The sequence below is a fragment of the Leptodactylus fuscus genome, chromosome 1 (genome assembly GCF_031893055.1).
Source record: "Leptodactylus fuscus isolate aLepFus1 chromosome 1, aLepFus1.hap2, whole genome shotgun sequence".
Classification (NCBI taxonomy): Eukaryota; Metazoa; Chordata; class Amphibia; order Anura; family Leptodactylidae; genus Leptodactylus; species Leptodactylus fuscus.
Genome location: NC_134265.1, coordinates 51,594,022 through 51,615,260, shown reverse-complemented (window position 1 = coordinate 51,615,260; position 21,239 = coordinate 51,594,022). Strand labels below are relative to the sequence as shown.

The 21,239-nt window shown below is 41.4% G+C and overlaps 1 protein-coding gene across 1 annotated transcript in view; it reads right to left on the bottom strand.

The window, feature by feature from the left end:
- The window catches only part of WDR41 (WD repeat domain 41), a 33,132-nt gene extending 13,253 nt beyond the window's left edge, over positions 1-19,879 (bottom strand). Inside the window, exons 1-7 of the mRNA XM_075270171.1 lie at positions 19,740-19,879; positions 16,426-16,541; positions 4,894-4,942; positions 3,088-3,219; positions 1,564-1,626; positions 994-1,105; positions 685-747 (exon numbers count right to left, since the gene is read on the bottom strand). Of these exons, the coding sequence (XP_075126272.1) occupies positions 685-747; positions 994-1,105; positions 1,564-1,626; positions 3,088-3,219; positions 4,894-4,942; positions 16,426-16,541; positions 19,740-19,787 (583 nt within the window). The 5' untranslated portion in view covers positions 19,788-19,879. The remainder of the gene's footprint in view (positions 1-684; positions 748-993; positions 1,106-1,563; positions 1,627-3,087; positions 3,220-4,893; positions 4,943-16,425; positions 16,542-19,739) is intronic.
- Between the last annotated feature and the right edge of the window lie 1,360 nt (positions 19,880-21,239).

The window sequence follows — 21,239 nt, the reverse complement described above, 5'->3', positions numbered from 1 at the left end:
GAGACCGCCCCCAGTGCTGCGAGACAACTCATTTGCATACTGAAGAAAACCCGGATTTCTACTGAATGGCGGCGCGGAGAAGACATCTAAATGTAGGAGAAGAATATCCTTTCATAAAGCTATTCCTACGTGTTATCGAGAAAAAAATGTCGTTTTAATGATAGGATCCCTTTAAACCTGGTATACATACTGTAAAGAATACTAAACCTTAATACACAGCAACATAAAAGTAAAAAATATAAAAATTGCAGAAAAGAGAATTTTTTTGTGGTAATGCTACCAAATTTCTGTAGCACTGTAAGGTTTCCTATGAAAAAATATTATTAAGGTATGTTCACTGGGGGCTGATTTAGAGGGAGATTCCACCTCAAAATTAGCACCAAATTCGTACTGGAATCTGCCACATATTGTTTCAATAAGAGGCAGAGATCAAAGCAGGACGATAAAAAACAGACTGTGGATTCTGGAAATAATTCAGTCACAGAACCCGCGGCACGATCCACCCAAGTGACTAGCCACATTCATCTGATCTTAATAAGAGAATGAAAACCATGTTGGAAAACTAGAAGGGAGGAAAGTGAAGAGGTATATGAGGTGGAAGTCTGCTCCAAATTCCTCTTCTATTTCCACCGCGTGAACATACCCTTACAGAGAGAGCTCCATGAATAAGGAATATGAACTTACGCAAGTCTTTTCCGATGGCAGCAGCCACACAGCTATTAGGCAGCTCAACCAGTTCTGTGATACCTAAAAACACAAAAAAAATCTATTAAAACTAGCAATATACCAATAAAATAAACTACGAGCAAAAATACACAGATCAGACTAGTATACATTACATCACTGAAGAGGTCTAACCATAGAACACAAACCCACATTGACAGAGAAACTCTATTATCACACTTAATATCCATTTGTATAATAACATATCAATGCAACATAACAATAACACATAACATGGTTACGGAGGACAACTTCCATTTTTTGACTCACCTCCATCAGAAAAGGAGCCAATTTCACCCAGAATCTTAAAATCACGACTCCATACACGGAGCTCTCCCCCACCAGAGAGCCAGACATCTAAGCCCTGAAAGACTAGCAGTTTCTGTAATAAATATCATAAAAATCACCAATAACACAAGAAAAAAAGATGATCACCACAATACAAATTTCTGCAAAAATCTGAGGATAGTGTCAGAAGCTAATTCACAGAGAATGGAACAAAAAGCAGACAGCTGCCTTCTGTGTAGCAGTCAGACCAGGTAACTGCAGATCAATCGCTCAACAGAATGGAGCTGCCCGCTCCCTGCCACATTCTCTGTATTAGCTGCTGGAAATAGCCGGTTGTTGCCAACCTGATATTGATGGGCTATGTTTAGAACGAACGAACGAACGAACATCCATCCATCCATCCATCCATCCATCCATCCATCCATCCATCCATCTAGACCAGACACCATCTCTAATATATGACAGCCTACAATCTGCTGACCCTATATAAATGTTTATATATAAAACCTCTCTATTACACACATAGATGACATATGTCCTGCTGGTATATACCTTCACAGTAGATAGGAAGTCCGAGGCTTTATGCACTTCTTGGCCCCTTTCACAATCCCAAGCCTGACTTGAGCTATTAAGGAATAATTGTGTAGATATGTCTGGAAAAAAAAAACCCATTTCATTACTTTAGGGTTTACCCTCCATTACTAAGTCTGACTTGTTCCCCCCCCCCCCCCCATCATCACAGTGAGAGAGTCAACATAGCTGTATGAGGGCTTGTTCTGCGGGATGAATTGTATTTTGCAATGGCATCAATATGGATGACACATAATGTGTGTGCATATACATATACATACACGCACACACATTAAGTGTAATTCATAAAGATGTCATTGCAAAATATATATGTATAGCATAGACCAAAAGTTTGGAGTCACCTTCTCATTCAAAGAGTTTTCTGTATTGTAGATTCACACTGAAGGCATCAAAACTATGAATTATCGCATGTGGAATTATATACTTAACAAAAAGTGTGAAACAACTGAAACTATGTCTTATATTCTAGGTTCTTCAAAGTAGCCACCTTTAGCTTTGATTCCTGCTTTTCACACTCTTGGCATTCTCTTGATGAGCTTCAAGAGGTAGTCACCGGGAATGGTTTTCACTTCACAGCTGTGCCCTGTCAGGTTTAGTAAGTGGGATTTTTTGCCTTATAAATGGAGTTGGGACCATCAGTTGTGTTGTGCAGAAGTCAGGTGGATACACAGCTGATAGTCCTACTGAATAGACTGTTTTGTCTGAATTTGTATTATGACAAGAAAAAAGCAGCTAAGTAAAGAAAAACGAGTGGCCATCATTACTTTAAGAAATGAAGGTCAGTCAGTCTGAAAAATTGGGAAAAACTTTGAAAGTGTCCCCAAGTGCAGTTGAAAAAAACATCAAGCGCTACAAAGAAACTGGCTCACATGAGGACTGCCCCAGGAAAGGAAGACCAAGAGTCACCTCTGCTGCGGAGGAGAAGTTCATCCGAGTCACCAGCCTCAGAAATCGCAGGTTAACAGCAACTCAGATTAGAGACCAGGTCAATGCCACACAGAGCTCTAGCAGCAGACACATCTCTACAACAACTGGTAAGAGGAGACTTTGTGCAGCCGCAGGCCTTCATGGTAAAATAGCTACTAGAAACCACTGCTAAGGACAGGCAACAAGCAGGAGAGACTTGTTTGGGCTAAAGAACACAAGGAATGGACATTAGACCAGTGGAAATCTGTGCTTTGGTCTGAAGAGTCCAAATTTGAGATCTTTGGTTCCAACCACCGTGTCTTTGTGCGACGCAGAAAAGATGAACGGATGAACTCTACATGCCTGGTTCCCACTGTGAAGCATGGAGGAGGAGGTGTGAGGGTGTGATGTTTGTAGAAGTATACAAGCCAACAGACATTTGGCATGTGCACCCATAGACAGACTGAAGGTACTGCCGCCATTAATCCAAGGTCTATAACCAGCTTAACACACTTTGTTGCACAGTTGTCTGCAGGTGATGGTACTTTTATGTGGTATGAAGACATAACATAAGGATACAATGACTGTCCTATCGGCAGATGCAGTCAGCATTAGGTCAACCCTTTCGCTGTGTGTTTCATTGCTTGGAAACACAATGATAGCAGTGATCTTCTGTGTGTGTCCATGAAGCTCAAAAAGTACTTCTCCAGTCTGGAAGAAAAAATGGTTAATGGCACATTTTTCACAACTGGCAATAATATTGTAACGTCTGGGTCTCACCGATGATCAAAGCTCAAGCCAAAATTAGAAACATATCTTAAAGAGGACCTTTCACCATTTTGCCCACAGGCAGTTTTATATACTGCCGGAAAGCTGACAGTGCGCTGAGTTCAGCGCACTGTCGGCTTTCCCGATCTGGGCCCGGTGTGAAGAGCTTACGGTCCCGGTACCGTAGCTCTTCTATGGTCAGAAGGGAGTTTCTGACACTCAGTCAGAGACGTCCTTCTTCACAGCACAGCCAATCGCGCTGTGCTGTGAGAGCCGGGAGGAACGCCCCCTCCCTCCCTGATAATGCTCGTCTATGGACGAGTACTGCGAGCAGATGGAGGGGGCGTTCCTCCCGGCTCTCACAGCACAGATGATCCAGGAACCATGTCAGAACCATGGAGTCCAGCATGAAGAAACCGAAAGGAGGCAGCTAAGTTTAACTCCCCAGGCAACCCATATAATGTATATTACATTTCACTGTCCCGCTTGAAACTAGTATGGTACAAAACAAGCACAAAATGACAAAATGTACAGTCAAATCCTGCAGACCTATTTCCTACTATTTGTCACCTGCTGTACGTTAATATATTTGTGAAACATTGGCAAGAAGTACAGGATAGAAGGAAGGGGATTTAACTGCAGGATCAGACTACGAATGTGGACATAGGCCTTAAAATCAGGTATACATAGTTACATAGTTGATGAGGTTGGATAAAGACATCAGTCCATCAAGTCCAACCTATAACCCTACAATCCCCTACAGTGTTGATCCAGGGGAAGGCAAAAAAAACCCATGAGGCTCATGCCATTTGCCCTATTTCAAATGGAATACTCCAAACTACTGAGGCTAAGTAAGCAAATCTTAGTAGTGAGGATGGATAGGTTGAACAGCTTAAAGGGATCCTATCTTACAAACACTTTTTTTCTGAGTAACATGTCAGAATAGCCTTAAGAAAGGCTATTCTTCTCCGCACCGCCGTTCGCCTGAAATCCCGTTTTTTGTCGGTATGTAAATGAGTTCTCTCGCAGCACTGGGGCTGGTCCTCAGCGCTGGGGAGTCCCCAATGCTGCGAGAGAACTCTCTCCAGCGCAGCCTCCATCTTCATCAGCAACATCCTCTTCATCCTCTTCTTCCAGCGCAGGTTTCAGACTTCTAGGCCTCAGGCAGAGCAGACTGCGCATGCCCACAGACCACAAGAAAAAGGCTGCTTACACAGTATTGAAAGCGGCCATTTTCTCGTGGCCTGTGGGCATGCGCAGTCTGCTCTGTCCAAGGCCCAAGGCCTAGAAGTCTGAAACCTGGTCCGGAAGAAGAGGATGAAGAGGATGTTGCTGACGAAGATGGAGGAGGCGCTGGAGAGAGTTCTCTTGCAGCATTGGAGACACCCCAGTGCTGTTTGAGCGTTGGGGACCGCCCCCAGTGCTGCAAGAGAACTCATTTGCATACCGACAAAAACTGGGATTTAAGGCGAACGGCGGCGCGGAGAAGACAACGAAAGGTAGGAGAAGAATAGCCTTTCTTATGGCTATTCCGACGTGTTACTCAGAAAAAAAGCGTTTGTATGATAGGGTCCCTTTAACAAATATTAAAAAAAAGTTCACCCAGAGACCTCATACCTGAACATCCCATACAATGACTGAGCCGTCATCACAAGCTGAAGCAAACCTAGAAAAGACGGAAAGTAAATGTCAACTTAGCAAGAATGTCGTGGCACATACATCAAACATATTCGTGGGGATTAGTATATGATGATATACCTTTAATTTCTATCACATGAATAGGGAGCCTATATTCATCACATTTACTATATAACGCATGCCAAAAAGCTGGCATGTTATACCTGAAATCTACAACAACCCGTACTACATCTAAATATCCCAATCCCGACTGTGTTTTCAACCAGTGATATCTCTGGGAATAGAACAGATAGAACTGCAACCTTGGTGTCATATATAAGGTCACCGCTTTCATACGACACCAGAGGCAGGTTTCTTATAATGTTGGAGATACAGCAACACTTATTTTCCCTTCATTATACACATGCCCATACACTTTTTGATCATCTTCTACAAATTTTGTGTGAAATTTTTATATTATGGGTGTTTTTATAGTATGGGTTTGCTACAGATGTATCAATACCAAAATTGGCTTTATTTCAATTATTATTATTATTTTTCTGAAAGAAAAAAAAAAAGTGACCTGAATACTATAATAATATGCAGCAATGCTTCTGAACTGCAATGTTATATTGTATTAAAAAATGAAAGTATAACTTTAAGGCTTATAGAGATACGTTTGAAGGTCATGTGAGGTCCTACATTCATGGCTACTGGGGGGAGGACAAACACAAAGGGACCCTTTAGATAACACCATCATTATTGTAACCGCCACAACTGGTGCTTTCACCGCTCGCAGCCGGCTCCATCTCAGCTCTTGAACTGGTGACATCTTCATGATCTACTATTCCATCAATTCTGATGTAGTCGTAAGATACATGGTGGGAACCAGTTAAAAAGTTGTATGGACCAAATGAAATTACAGTCTGCCAAAACAAGCCCTCATACAAAGATGGAAAAAATTGGGGCAAGACGTAGTTAGCACTGCAGCCTTGTAGTGCTGGAGTCTTGGGTTCAAATCCCACCAGGAACAACATCTGCAAGGAGTTTGTATGTTCTCCCTGTGTTTGTGTGGATTTCCTTTCATTCTACAATAGGTAAAAAAAAATGTACATTGTGATTGCTATATGGGGTTCACAATCTAGATTAAAAAAATTTAAAATAAAAAAAAGCTAAAGAGTATGTCAACACAAAGCAAATGAAGAATGGAAAAATAGTAAAACCATTTCTTCTCAAGTCTATAGAACAAGCGCGCCCCTGCCAATCTAACTTTGATGTTCTATCCAATTTTAAAAGGCTGCGTGAGCCCTTTAAGGGTTAAAGTCAGAGTAAGGGGCTGAAATTTGCTTTGCTTTCACATCTGTGTAGTTTTCTAAGTTCTTAAGCCTCGTAAAGCGATGCTATGAATCTATTATGTGTGACCCCTATTGCAGGTCATTTTTCTGTGATTAGAGGGGTATTGGGTGCAGTGGTTAAGGATCAGTAAGGCATTTAATTTTCTATCCATTCCAGTCGTGGCCGTCCTCAGGGAATAGGATTGCTTTTATTATATCCCCTTTCTGCTCCTATTAAAAGCAGAAACTGTGCTGATGATATACATTGCTTGCTGTAACTACACCTCCTAATGCCTTCTCTCCTGGCTATCGATTTCCTAGTTTACTGCAGGATTGACAGGTGAGGGCTGCAAGAAGGCAAGTCTCCATATTTTGCATTTTCTTTTGGACGCCAGCATCATTTCTATTGATCTTTTAAGCCTTTGTAATTGCTTTTTCTTTTGAAAACCTGCAATTCTCAACACTAAATCTGCAGTTTTCACAAAACAGAAACAAAAAAAAGCAGCCTATTTTTTTGTTTGTCAAAGTCTACATTTGTCAAGGTTACAGCGATAACCCAGTGTAGTGAATTGACTCTTATTGGATTTGCTGCTTAGAAAGATGGATATGTTTCCTAAAATCCATTGCCAAGCGTATGATGTGGTCTACAAGTAGGTTACTGTGATACAGTGTTGTGCATCCTGTCTCCGATTTCTATAAATCACCATAAATTCTGGAAAATAAAACTTGGAAAGATGAAAGTTCGTTCATACAATCCAACTTTGCCGTTACGCAGACAGCGGGCACAAAGGGATACGTTCAGAATAAGAGAATAGGGAAAGGGAATTGGCAAGGTGAAATATAAGTACCAGATCCCCAAAATGTCACTATGACCTTATAATATATATATATATATATATATATATATATATATATATATATATATATTTTTAATTGTAGATTGTGTAGATTGTTCCTGGTGGGATTTGAACCCAGGACTCCAGCATTGCAAGGCTGCAGTGCTAACCACTGAGCCACCGTGTTGCCCCTATGATCTTATAAATTTAGAGAGAGAGAAACAACCAGATACATATAGCTAAAAGTATACAGTGTTTAAAGTTTTCATCAAGTTTTCATAAAGATGACATATCAACAGAATAGGTCATCGTTCTGTGATATTTCGGGGTCTGACACCTGGACCCCACAAAGATCAGCTGTGCCAGGAGCTGCCACTAGATGGGTATGCTATGTAGTAGACAGCTGATCTATCTTATGAACAGGTCATCAGGATGAAATATTAATTTAGGCACCGAAAACCCCTTTAATTGTACAGTATAATGCTGTAGAATAGACTAGAACTTTATTAATGCGGAGGACAGAAATTACATTGCCAGCAGGGCAACACGGTGGCTCAGTGGTTAGCACTGCAGCGCTGGAGTCCTGGGTTCAAATCCCGCCAGGAATAACATCAAGGAGTTTGTATTTTCTCCCCGTGTTTGCGTGGATTTCCTCCCATTCTACAAAGACATACTGATAGGAAAAAAAAAGAAAAAAAAGTACATTGTGATCGCTATACGGGGCTCACAATCTACATTGGAAAAAAAAAAGAAAAAGAAATTACATTGCCAATACAGCAGCAGAATACATACAGTGGGGCACTTACATTACATTACGTAATATTACATTATTTTGCATGGGGGGGTATGGCAATAGTACAGTGGTGGTGGTCTTAGGGGTTATAGAGGGGCGCATATGAGAGACCAGCAGTCCGTAGCAGTGTCCGCCTCTCCTCCTGATCCTCGCCTCTGTTTTGCCTCTTTGCCACAGAGTTGAAGGTTATGACACTTTCTGATGGACTCTTTGAATTTCTATATAATTGAATCTGAATTTCTTTACAATTTTGAAGATGACTTCTTGCTCTCAGACAATGACATCACACCCAGAGGGTCCAAAACCTGTTTATGACTTAAAGGGAACATGTCATCAAGAAATTACCTATTTCTCGTGGACATACAAATTGATGACCTATGTGATCAATGGGGGTGTAACCCCTGAGATCCCTACTGACCAGCTGGTCGAAGAGGCCACATTGTTCAGGTGAGTGCTGAGGCCTCTTAACTGAATACCAAGCACAGCGCTTCACGTTTCGGAGGGTTTGTGCTTGGCGTTGCAGCTCAGCTTCATTCACTTGAATGGAACTGAGCCGCTGTTATACCATGTGACTGATGAATGTGACGCTATCAAAACAGGGAAAATGCCACAATGTTCACAATCTCGTCAAACAACATCAGTGGGGTCCCAGGTATCAGATTTTGACCACATACGGAGGACCTATCATAAAGACAGGCCATTAATATGGAAATCTTGGAAAACTCAACTAAATAATTTTTTTATGTTAAACATATCTTTTTTAAGTATTTTAGTTTTTTTGATTTTCCATGTTGTTATCTATATGTTAAAAAATCCTAAAGTACTAATATTCACCACTAAGCTAAATAATATGCTGACATATCCTATTTCACAGCAGTCACCTCACTTACCCACACACCAATGATCACAGCTATCATGTGTATGTAGATAAGACGCAGAATCCAGCAGTGACCATAGAGGATTTCACAGCTTATTTGTTCCCCTCCCTACACAATGCCCTCGGCCCAGGTCACAGAGCAGGCCTAGAAAGCTCTCCCATAGTAAATAGGAAGTTTCTCACAATGGACATTTATCAGTTATCCATAGGATAGGTAACAAAGGTCTTCTCACGGATGACCCCACCACTGTGACTTCCACCGATCAATAGATTCAGTGCTCCACATTTCTGGTCACTGAACAAAAATAGTAAGTAGCGTGAAAAGAGCGGCAGTCGACCATATTTACTACTGATCTACTAAACACTATGAGGCTGACTGCGTACTGTGCTCGGCTGTCTCCAGGGAAGCAGAGACTAGAGGGGTCCCGGCAGCTTCCAAGTGAACTGGTTGCCGTGACTTTAGACATTTTTTATAGCATTCTGAGCCAAAAACTCTCTTTAAAGGCATCCTATCATTGGATACCTTTTTTTTTCTGACTAACACGTAGGAATAGTCTTAAGAAAGGCTATTCTTCTCCTACCTTTAGATGTCTTCTCCGTGCCGCCTTTGGGTAGAAAAGCTGGTGTTCTTCGGTATGCAAATGAGTTCTCTCAGAGCACTGGGGGCGTCCCCAATGCTGCGAGAGAAATTCCCAACGACACCTCTATCTTCTTCTGGAATGGTTTCTCCCTGTGTCGTCTTCAGTCCTGGGTTTCAATCTTCTAGGCCTCGGGCAGAGCTGACTACACATGCCAGAGCCACAAGAAAATGACCACTTAAATCAGTTTACTGTGTAAGCGGCCACAAGAAAATGGCCGCTTACACCAGCTTACTGTTTGAGCGAACACAAGAAAATGGCCGCTTACACCAGCTTACTGTTTGAGCGAACACAAGAAAATGGCCACTTACACCAGCTTACTGTGTAAGCGGCCATTTTCTTGTGGCTCGGGCATTCGTAGTCGGCTCTGCCCGAGGCCTAGAAAATTGAAAACCCAGGACAGAAGAAGACACAGGGAGAGGCCGTTGCTGAAGAAGATGGAAGCGTCGCTGGAGAGTTCTCTCGCAGCGTTGGGGACGCCCTCAGTGCTGTTTGAGTGACCCCAGTGCTGTGAGAGAACTGATTTGCATACCAAAGAAAACCCAGATTTCTACCAAATGGCAGCGCGGAGAAGACATCTAAAGCTAGGAGAAGAATAGCCTTTCTTAAGGCTATTCCTACATGTTAGTCAGAAAAAAGGGTATACAATGATAGGATCCCTTTAAGTCTGGGGCCCCACATTATGGAAATGCAGCTTTTTTTTGTTGCAGATTTTGTTGCGATTTTTTTGAGCCAAAGCCAGGAGTTGATTTAGCAAAATGTAGAAGTATATATTTCACATTCCTGTTGTAGCCATTTTTGGCTTTGGCTCAAAAAAACTCAACAAAATAAGCTGCGTTTCCACAACATGGGGTCTTAGGGTATGTTCACACAGAGTTTTTTGCAGGCGTTCTCCATTGCCTATTCAGAATCATCTCTATTACATGTACATGTGCAGCCTCCAATACAAACAGGAAATGCAGGTCTCCTTATGGGATCAGTATGCCAGAAATGTTTACAGGGTACAACAACAGTACCACACCAATGGCATTACAGATGATGGGATACATATGTACTATAAGGTGGTAGTTTGTGAAGACATCCATTAGGGCGCACAGACGTCATAGAGAAGCTCTAATACTGCAATGGCAGACTTAAGAGATTGATCCTACAATGATTCTGCAGTGGTCTCATCACATACATAATACACGTCACCACTGTAAACCTATCACAGGCTTTCCCTCGTGAGTGGACGTAGACCTCAGGTTAATGACATATATTGTTAACTTTGCTGGAGCAGTGGTTCTGGAATGGCGGAGGATTTAACAGGTAAGTAATGGTTATTTTTTTATTTTATACCATTTCACATGTGGACACAAGCCTTTGGAGACCCCATCTATTATCACTGGCTGGTATATTTGGGTGAGCCATCCCGCAGTGTCATTCTGACCTTCCTAATGCCTGGCGACAGTGAAGTAGTCACACAGAAAGATGTCATTCTAAAGTTTTGCACAGGATTCATTTAGTATCTCGAAAACCAATCAAAGTAAATGTTCCAATCACTGACTTTTTTTTACCCGTCTACAATGAGAACATGAAAATCCCTTTTCAGAGCTTGCAATAAGATATTATCAAAGCACTTGAAGCATGAAACCATTTACAGAGGCTGACGAAAACACACAAGTGTACATATTGAACAGGCTTGACTCATTCATCACCGCAGACGCCTGAAGCACAGTATGCTAGCCATAAATGAAGAAAGCCGAAAATGCAGGGGGATAGCTATAGACCTCAGTACCAAGTCCATACAACACTCAGGAACTGTGGTCAACTTGAGATAAGACAAAATCCGCACACTGTCCTGACTATACATGTACTACTGTATATACAGCGCTAGCAGGGCGGTGCAGTCAGTAGGTTGGTGGAGTCCATTTATCCACAGTACAACCATAAACGTATGACAGCCATACCTTGTCATAGGTAGTAAAGCTCCTCTAATTCATGAAAAAGCCAAAGACTGAATTCCTATGAAAGTAAATGTGTATCTATTTAATTATACGGTATTATTACTTGTAAAATATACCGTAATTAAAAAAATTAATCATTTGATTTTGAAGCCAAAGCCAGAGTAACTATTTTCCGATTTTCTGATTCCAACCAATATTTGTCCCAACTCCCACTCCACAGCCCTGTGTGCTACTCCATCTAGCCTAGACACCTAACAGAAATTAGGCCCTGTTCACATGACAGTAGTTCACACGGAGTTTCGCCTGTACATATTCCATCGCGTCATTCCGTGATGGATTAGGCCCAAATGAATGGGACAGAGCCTCGCGCTGCGGCTGATTCAGTTGCAGAATCCGTGGCAATATAGGGCAGCTCGCTTCATTTTTCTGCTACTAGCTAGCGGAAAAAAGAAGCGAGCAGCTCCCATTGAAGTCAATGGGAGCAGCGGATTTTGAGGTGGATTTCGTGTCAAAATCTGCTGCCAACTTGCCCCGTGTGAACTAAATGCACATTATACTTTGCATCTAGAAAAACTACAAAAATGTCATCTATATGGAGTCTATATCGCATCTGTACCACATTGTGTGACAATATGCAACAGATACTATTTAGGACACACCGAATTTCATCAAGCACCCCATTGAAGGAGAAATATCACCTCAAATCTGGACGGTATCTACCATGTCTGAACACACTCTTAGGTTTAAAAAACAAAAACAAAAGAACACAAAAAAGATCTATTGATCCATTTGCATTGTTTTGCAATAAATAAATAAATACAATAAAAATTCTATTGGAGTTGAAGACTATTGACTCAGCCTGCCATTGGAGGTAAAGGTTGTGAAATCCGCACTGTCGGGGCAAATGGAAACCAACATAAGAATGAAACAATGTTTGATTTTCTGGCAGTATTTATGTCATGAATACATTTTATAATATACTTTATTAATACATTTTGGCTCCTTTCTGTGAAATCCCGCATCTCTTTACGCTTTCCCTCGTTTCTGTATTGAGAGCTGAGATCTGTACACTGGTTTCACCAGCTCTCAATACAGAAATAAATAATATCTAGAGATGCAGAATTTTACAGAAATGAGTCAATAATAATAGAGCGTATTACAAAATGTATTCATGAGAAGAAAAATACCAGAAAATCAAAAGCTGCTTGAAAATGTAGTTACTCCTTAAAATACGCAGCAAAAAGAAAACTCTGAGCATAAAGCAGTGATCACCAGCAAATCCTAGACTGACTACCTGTATCTGATTTACCTGCAGAGCACAGAGATCCTTTATTCTGCCGATTCCTGGAGTCCCCCCAAGGGTTGGACTCCCACCAATCTTACGCTGGGCCTGATCTATGTATCTCATAGATTGTAAGCCCTCGCGGGCAGGGCCCTCTCCCACTGTGCCAGTCGGTCATTGTTAGTATTATATCTACCTGTATATTCTGTGTATTGTATGTAACCCCCAAATGTAAAGCACCATGGAATTAATGGTGCTATATAAATAAATAATAACAATAATAATAATAATTCCTGAAAAAAACCTTCTTTGTTGTATGTACATATATTGTGGATGTTTTCTATTCTCTTTTCTATTTTGGCAAGCTGTCCATAGCAAAATCAGCATGTGTCCCATTTGGATTTTGCTGCATATTTCTTTTTGCACTGCAGTGGGTGAAATTTGCAGTGAAAACAGATGTCAAATCCATAACACACATGCTGAAAAATTCTGCTATCCAAGAATGGGATTGGTAAAACCCCACTCACTAGCAATGCAGTATGAACTTGGTCACATTTATACCAGATGCACAAGAAAATGCAACATTGGAACAGTATAGGTGATATATGTCATCATTGAGATCCTCACCAATGACTAGAATGGGGTTCCTCTTCAAGGCACAGCTGCAATAGGGAGGTGCTTGAACAAAGCAGCAGTCGGGCACAGTCAGTGTTCAGACTCAATTCTAGTGATTGTGGGGGTGCCAGAAATGACGAGACATTAATCACCTATACTGTGGACAGGTAATAAATCTCACAGTACTTGTCCCCAAATGTCAGATCAGTAGGATTTCTGAACCACTACAGGCTAAACTTGGAATTTCATTATACAATAAACTCCCTCAACTTAAATACAGGTGATACTGGGAAAGGTCACGGTACTCCTATTTCTCAGGTGGTGCACTGATAGGGTCTCACCCCAATGTCAGTAGTAATGTATATCAGGCACTCAATTTTGTTTGTGCAAACAAAAGGAGTATTTAATTTGTAGAAAATGCAATCGATTTAAAAATCGGGTAAAACGTTTTTCGGTCCACACACTGGAACTTTGTCAGACCCAGATTGCCATATGGAAATGGAAGAAGAAATGAGGACAGAGTGGCGGGAGCAACACAGTGACTCAGTGGTTAGCACTGCAGCCTTGCAGCGCTAGAGTCCTGGGTTCGAATCCCATCAGGAACAACATCTGCAAGGAGTTTGTATGTTCTCCCTGTGTTTGCGTGGATTTCCTCCCATTCTACAAAGACATACTGATAGGAAAAAAATGTACATTGTGATCCCTACATGAGGCTCACAATCCACATTTAAAAAAATAAATAAAATTAAAAATAAAAAATAAAAAAAAAAGATGGTGAAAATATCGCCAAGGTAAGTAATGTAATGCCCAAATAAGTATGTTGTCTCAGGGCATTACATTACTTACCTTGGCGGTATTGCATTTTTTACAAATACCGTATTTTTCGGACTATAAGACGCACTTTTTTTCCCCCAAATTTGGGGGGAAAAGAAGGGTGCGTCTTATAGGCCGAATGTGGCGCCTGGCACCCGCTCTAATAGAGAGGCGGAAGCCAGCAAGTGATAGACGCCATTACAGGTGCCGGGGCCTGCGACATCGCTGCGCTCCTCTGCCCTGCATGAAGCCAGCAGCAGCTCCTCCGTCCCCCCGCCGCTGGCTTCATGCAGGGCAGGGCAGCGATGTCTCAGGCCCCGGTGTCTATCCCTCCCCGGCATCCGCCTCTCTAGTACAGCGGATGCCGGGTCAGTATCGGTGGCCCCTTCTCCCCCGGGGCCGGTCCCCACCGGCCCCGTACCTGTAAAGATGCAGGCCGGCTCCTGCGCGGCCATATCGCAGGAGCCGACCTGTTCGGGTGACAGCCGGGAGCCTAATGAGGCTCCCCGGCCTGTCACTGCTGTATTAGTATTGCGGCTGGGTCTATGACCAGCCGTAATACTAATAGACAGAATGTCCCATAGACGGCAATACAGTTGTATTGCCGTCTATGGGACTTGTGATCAAGTGACCGCAGGTTCAAGCCCCGGGAGGGGAATAAAATAGTAAAAAAAAAAAAAAAAAAAAAAGCTTTAAAAATATATAATAAAAATATGAAATAAAAGTTCTAAATCACCTCCTGTCCCTAGAATATATATATAAAAGTAGAAAATCATATTGTGAAGGTAGACCATGTCCATTCTTATTTTTATACATGCTTTATACTGCTTAAGAAATTATATTTTTCTTTGTGCAACGTTTATACATTAAGATGGCGCCTGTATCCAGTACCGCATCCAGATGCTGACGCACATGATCGTCATGTGGTTTACAAGAAAGACAGTATCATTTCCTGGGAACTCGAAAGCTAAGAGATGTTGAAATTTAAGAGCCAATGACTGATCGCCAGTGTATTCGGATACAAGACGTATATGCTTACAGCCTGCCGTTATCTTATCTTTCTTGCATTCCTGTATAAAAACTGTAACTTCCTCAATAAACCTCAGTACTGTGTGAGCGCCCAGTTGCATGGACTGAGATGGAAACTGCATCAATGTCAGTGTTTATCTTTGTCAGCGCGCACATGCATGATTGATTTGGAGCAGGTGACTGACCACTGGAAGTGACCCGTATTCTGGCGGAGGTCACTACCTCAACAATATATCATAAACCACCGGTTTTTTTTTTCAATAAAAGGTGATCTAAGCAATAGATATTCCCCAAAATGGTATAACTAAAAAGTACTTTTGGACCCGCAAAAAAAAACACTCTATGCATCCCCGTACAGCTGCAGGGTCACCTGTCAATGTGGCCTTGCAGCTGTTGCAAAACTACAACTCCCATATATTAAATATTTTACCAGTTTTTGCTTCAAAATTTTTTTTCCCTATTTTCCTCCTCTAAAACCTAGGTGCATCTTATAGTCCAGTGCGTCTTATAGTCCGAAAAATACGGTAAATACTCCTTTTGTTCAGATACAGGTAATAAACATATTCATCACACGAGAGGCAGACGCAAGAAGGGTGTACTGAACGTAACAGGATCTTTAAGAAAAACCGGATGAGAAAGGTGACACTAAGCACAATACATGGCACAACAGCATTTCACAAGTTATACAATGGCATACATTTATTACAAGAGTTACAATAGGACACATGTCTAGTTTGGGCGAAATTTTTTTTACTTGCCAAACATGTGGTTGTGACCTCTCAGAAAAAGGAGATGTGGCTTAAATGCACAAGGTGCCAAAAATGTACCTTTATTGTGTCTCAAAGTAAGCCAACAAAAAGGTGCTATAAATGTAGACTAGACAGTCCAAAGGTTTGCCAGATGTATCATCCAGCATCAGCCATTGTGATAAATCTGGTGTATCTTCACACTGACTGGCTAAGGTCACACTGTCTAATGATTGGATAATGTGTCTTAATGCCGCCATGCTTAAAAATCAATTCTACATTTATAAAGCCATTGGGAATCCATTTATTAAGCCATGGATTACTATAGGGGCACCACATGCACATAGCTGTAGTATGGACCCATTTGATAAGAAGTCGATGGGCCCATACATTACCTTTGGTATTACACAGAGGCGCACAGGTTTTTAGTATAGTAAAAGCCCAGACAAACAGGTTGCCCAGAGAATGACTTTCCACAAACTTACATTAGTAAAAAAAAAAAAAAAAAGGGGCAATTAAGGGAGGAAGAAAAAAAAGATAATTTATGACAAGAAACTGACAAATCTATTGCTAGATTTCCCTGGTATAGCAATATGATCCCCTCATGCTAGATACTATCTTACCTGTTGTCATCTACTTGTACTAGGAATCGCACAATGTCCTGGTGGGCTTTTAAGGCTGTAAGCTCTGTATATGGATTCTGGGTCTGTTCGTCCCCAATGTTTAATATGGCAGTCTTCTATGAGAAGAAGAATTAGACACATGTTAATTCAAAGGAAATGTATATATCCATAATGATACAATACATATGTAACTTCCACAATCATAGAGCTGTGATAGACCTGGATAGATAGATAGATAGATAGATAGATAGATAGATAGATAGATAGATAGATAGATGGATAGATGGATAGATGGATGGATGGATGGATGGATGGATGGATAGATGGATGGATAGATAGATAGATAGATAGATAGATAGATAGATAGATAGATAGATAGATAGATAGATAGATAGATAGATAGATAGATAGATAGATAGATAGATAGAAATCCTACTAATATTATAAATGTGAAAGTTTGGATGTTTGTGTGTTTGTTCCTCAATCACGCAAAAACGGCTGAACAGATGTGAATGAAATTCAGCACATAGATAGAGTGTAACCTCGATTAACATATAGGCTACTGTTTATCCCGGTAAATGACATGGCTTCACAATGGTTATGAATTTTTGTTCACATACTATATTACACTGCTCCTATCTCAACTTCAGAGAGAGCCAGGGTTTGTTATCTCTCTGTGTAAACACACACTAACCCTCAGTGTACATGTATTTGCATATTATCTGATCTGTTACAGGCACTGCAGACAAACTGACATGGACAATCACATTTAATCCACATTGGCAGTTTGCCAATTTTCAACATGCTTGGAAAAAAGAGAACCTAGTTTGTCGCAAACAACGACAGCTATGAAGGAAGCCAGAAGTCACAGAGCTCTCTTCTCAATCGGAGCTGAGGAGGATCATCGATGCCAACAACACATACATTACATGGCTTCCCAGCGAGCTGCTGAGTTACTGGAACAATCACGGGCACAGTGCAAGGAACGCGTTCAGCGGCAAGCCAGCTTGACAGCTCCAGAAACGCTGGAGCAGGCGGCTCATCAACAACAATACGCTCATTATTTTATATAGCGTCCCAGAGAGGTGCTGAGATGCCGGAACAATCACAGGCACAGTGCAAGAAACAAGTTCAGCGACAGGCAAGTTTGCGAGCTGCCAAAACGCCAGAGCAGGCAAACCATCGATGGCAGCAATTTGCTGAATATAGGCGGATCATCAACGGCAACAACCCGCAGATGAAGTCATGAGCAGAAGCTAGTATTATATAAAGCGATATTCAGAATAGGATAGCATTTACTTCTCAGAGTCTCCATGTATTGTGTTATGATTGCAAACAATTTTTGCATAGAAATAATGTAGGACATAAGCCATAAGAGGACACAGAGGTCAGTGGTTGGAACCGATGTTTTAGGTTAGGTTCACATATGCGCCGTTCCACTTTCAAAATGGAGAGAGAAAAGTCCTGGAATCAAGACCTTTTTCTCCACACTTTTCGGTTGGAAACCAAGCAGACTCCATTATAGTCTATACTGGGGTCCGCAGGTTTCCATGGGTAACCACTTTTTTAAGCGGATTACGTTTCCATTCGAGGGGTACCCAAGTGGACTCCACAAACGAAAACCCGAATGCATGTGTGAACCTAGCGTTACAGAGCTGGGGTCCTGGGTTCCGATATGAACAAGGGCAACATTTTAATGGAGTCTGTGTATTCACCATTTAGATTTCCTACACTCCAAATACATACTGGGAGGCCAATTTATAATGTGTAAACCCCTAACGGAAGAGATTGAAATCAATGGGAGTGTTTACGTGTCAGAATGAGCGGAGTGTTACTCCGTGTGAAAGCAACCTAAGGCTTTACATATATATGTAACTATGAAGGCCACGCTCCTTGAAAAGGCCATTTCCACTTTTGCTGCACCTTGCCAAAACGCGAATCACCCTGTAAAGATCCCCTGCCCCCCAAAGTTAATGTCTCTGTATATCGGCTGTGCTTGGTATTGCAGTTCAGCCTCATTCACTTGAATGGAAGCTAGGTGTAAAATGACAAACTGATCTGTGGGGACCCAAGTATTAGACTCCACCGATCAGATATTGATGAGCTGCTCTAAGGATAGGAGAGCAATATCTAACCACCTAGAAATAAACATTAAAGGGGCTCTATCAGCAAAATTATGCTGATAGAGCAACACATATGTGTGAATAACCTTTAAAAAGGCTATTCAGGCACCGGTAATGTTATATTACCCCCCCAGTTCTAAAATAGAACCATAGAAACATATATGCAAATTATACTTATTTTGCATGATGGGCGCTCATGTACGGTCCGACGTCATCTTCTGGCACGCCTTCCTCTATTTTCTTCTTCTTTTGGCGACGTCCTCCGGTCCTGGCTCTTCCTCAGCCTCATCGTGCTCTTCTTCCGGCAGGATTGGTTCAAATCCGGCACATGCGCAGTAGCTACTGTGCACGCTCCGGCGCCATTTTTCTTAATGGCAGTACGCTTGCCTCCTTGAAGAAGAGGACGATGAAGCCGGGGAAGAGCCAGGACTGGAGGGCGTCGCCGAAAGAAGAAGAAAGTAGAGGAAGGCGTGCCAGAAGATGACGTCGGACCGTGCATGACCGCCCAGCGTGCACGATAAGTATAATTTGCATATATGTTTCTATGGTGACTTTGCTGAGAGTCCCTTTAAGCTTAAACTTTTTTAAGCGGATTACGTTTCCATTCGAGGGGTACCCAAGTGGACTCCACAAACGAAAACCCGAATGCATGTGTGAACCTAGCGTTACAGAGCTGGGGTCCTGGGTTCCGATATGAACAAGGGCAACATTTTAATGGAGTCTGTGTATTCACCATTTAGATTTCCTACACTCCAAATACATACTGGGAGGCCAATTTATAATGTGTAAACCCCTAACGGAAGAGATTGAAATCAATGGGAGTGTTTACGTGTCAGAATGAGCGGAGTGTTACTCCGTGTGAAAGCAACCTAAGGCTTTACATATATATGTATATATATAAGTGATTGTAAAATATATATGCATGTATGTATATATATGTTTTTGTATGTATTTGTGTGTGTGTATACATATATGTGTGTATATATGCAGTATATATATTGTGTGTGTGTGTGTGTATATATATATATATATATATATATATATATATATATGTATATATATAAATATATATGTGTGTGTGTGTGTATATGTGTGTATATACACGTATGTATGTGTGTGTGTGTATATATGTATATGTGTTATGTCACCGTCAGCGATCTAATATTAACCCTTCCCCCTCCTCCATGTTACCTCCGCCCCGGCCTGCGGTTCTTTGCCGCCTAACAGCCACCGGAGCATAGCGGTAGTTGCCCGGTCTCCGGGTTATTTCCTGGCCACACACCGTGGGCTGAGATGGATCGTACTTCCCGGCAGGCCTAACAAAAACATACAGGCCCGAGTCAGCAGTGGCTGTTACTAAGCAACGAGTCACAGGACGCTACAGAGAGCGGCAGGGACCAAAACACGTCCAGTTACTGAGAAGCGAAGCGTGTCCTAGCAGACTACATGGAGAGAAGAATATCTTGATTCTTAGTTATAAAATAAGGGATAAAATGTAAAGATGTGATTGTAATGGGAGATGAATACATCATGTACATGCCGGGGATTGCACTGCAGTCTGTGGTGCAGAATGACCTTCGGTTTGATGCCATTTGGTACCATTGACAGTGGGTTTGGGATATTCCAGTTTTAATAAAGTCTTGTTACATCTCATGTAATAAAAAAAAGGTTCTACAATATTGGTATATGTTTCTAGAAGTGTTTGGGCATGACCCAAGTTCTGCAAAGTGTACAAAGATACAGGGATGGACCTTGGATTTCTGCTGCACACCAATGGCTGACACACCAGCAAGTACACATTCATGGTCATGGAGCTTTAAAGGAAGGTGTCAGATCCAAAATGCCTCCCAAACCAATAATCATGCCTTAGATCAATAACATATGTTTGTGGCTACAAACCAATAAAGCAAGGCAGAAATAATATTTTATGTATATGCAGATCACTGCATCGCTTCTACAGTTTGTGGCTATACTATTGTGACAAACCTCAGTTATTAAAAATAATATATTATTATATGCTTATGTGTTATGTTGCATATTTAGTTAAGCCATATGTCCACCATGACAAACTTTTACTAAAGCTTTTGTTAAAGGAGTTTTCCCACAATGCAAGTTTAAGGGAAAAAACTGCTCATATATGGAGGGAAACAGAGTGGGGGAATTTATGAAGACTGTCATTTTTATTTTTTGGAGATATAGGTGTCAGAGTTATTAAGAAGTACATCTTTCTTGATAAATTTGGCAAATACTAAACTGAAATCCAACGGTACAATAATATCAATCATGTTCTGGGGGCATCACAGTGGCTCAGTGGTTAGCACTGCAGCCTTGTAACGCTGGAGTCCTGGGTTTGAATCCCACCAGGAGCAACATCTGCAAGGCATTTGTATGTTTTCCCCGTGTTTGTGTGGATTTCCTCCCATTCTACAAAGACATACTGATAGGAACAAAAAAAATGTACATTGTGAGCCCTATATGCGGCTCACAATCTACATTAAAAAAAATCTCCCAAAAAATAAATATAATGTCAATGTATTCTGTCTTTACTAACAATATATCTGCTGGAAACTTGGTTGGCCCTTTACTATCCAACATATCAACCAGCTGCTGATGTGTCTGCAAAGCATTAAATATACTTGTTAGTAGACTCTTTGATAATGAACTATAAATCTATGTTTCCAGCAGGTGGTG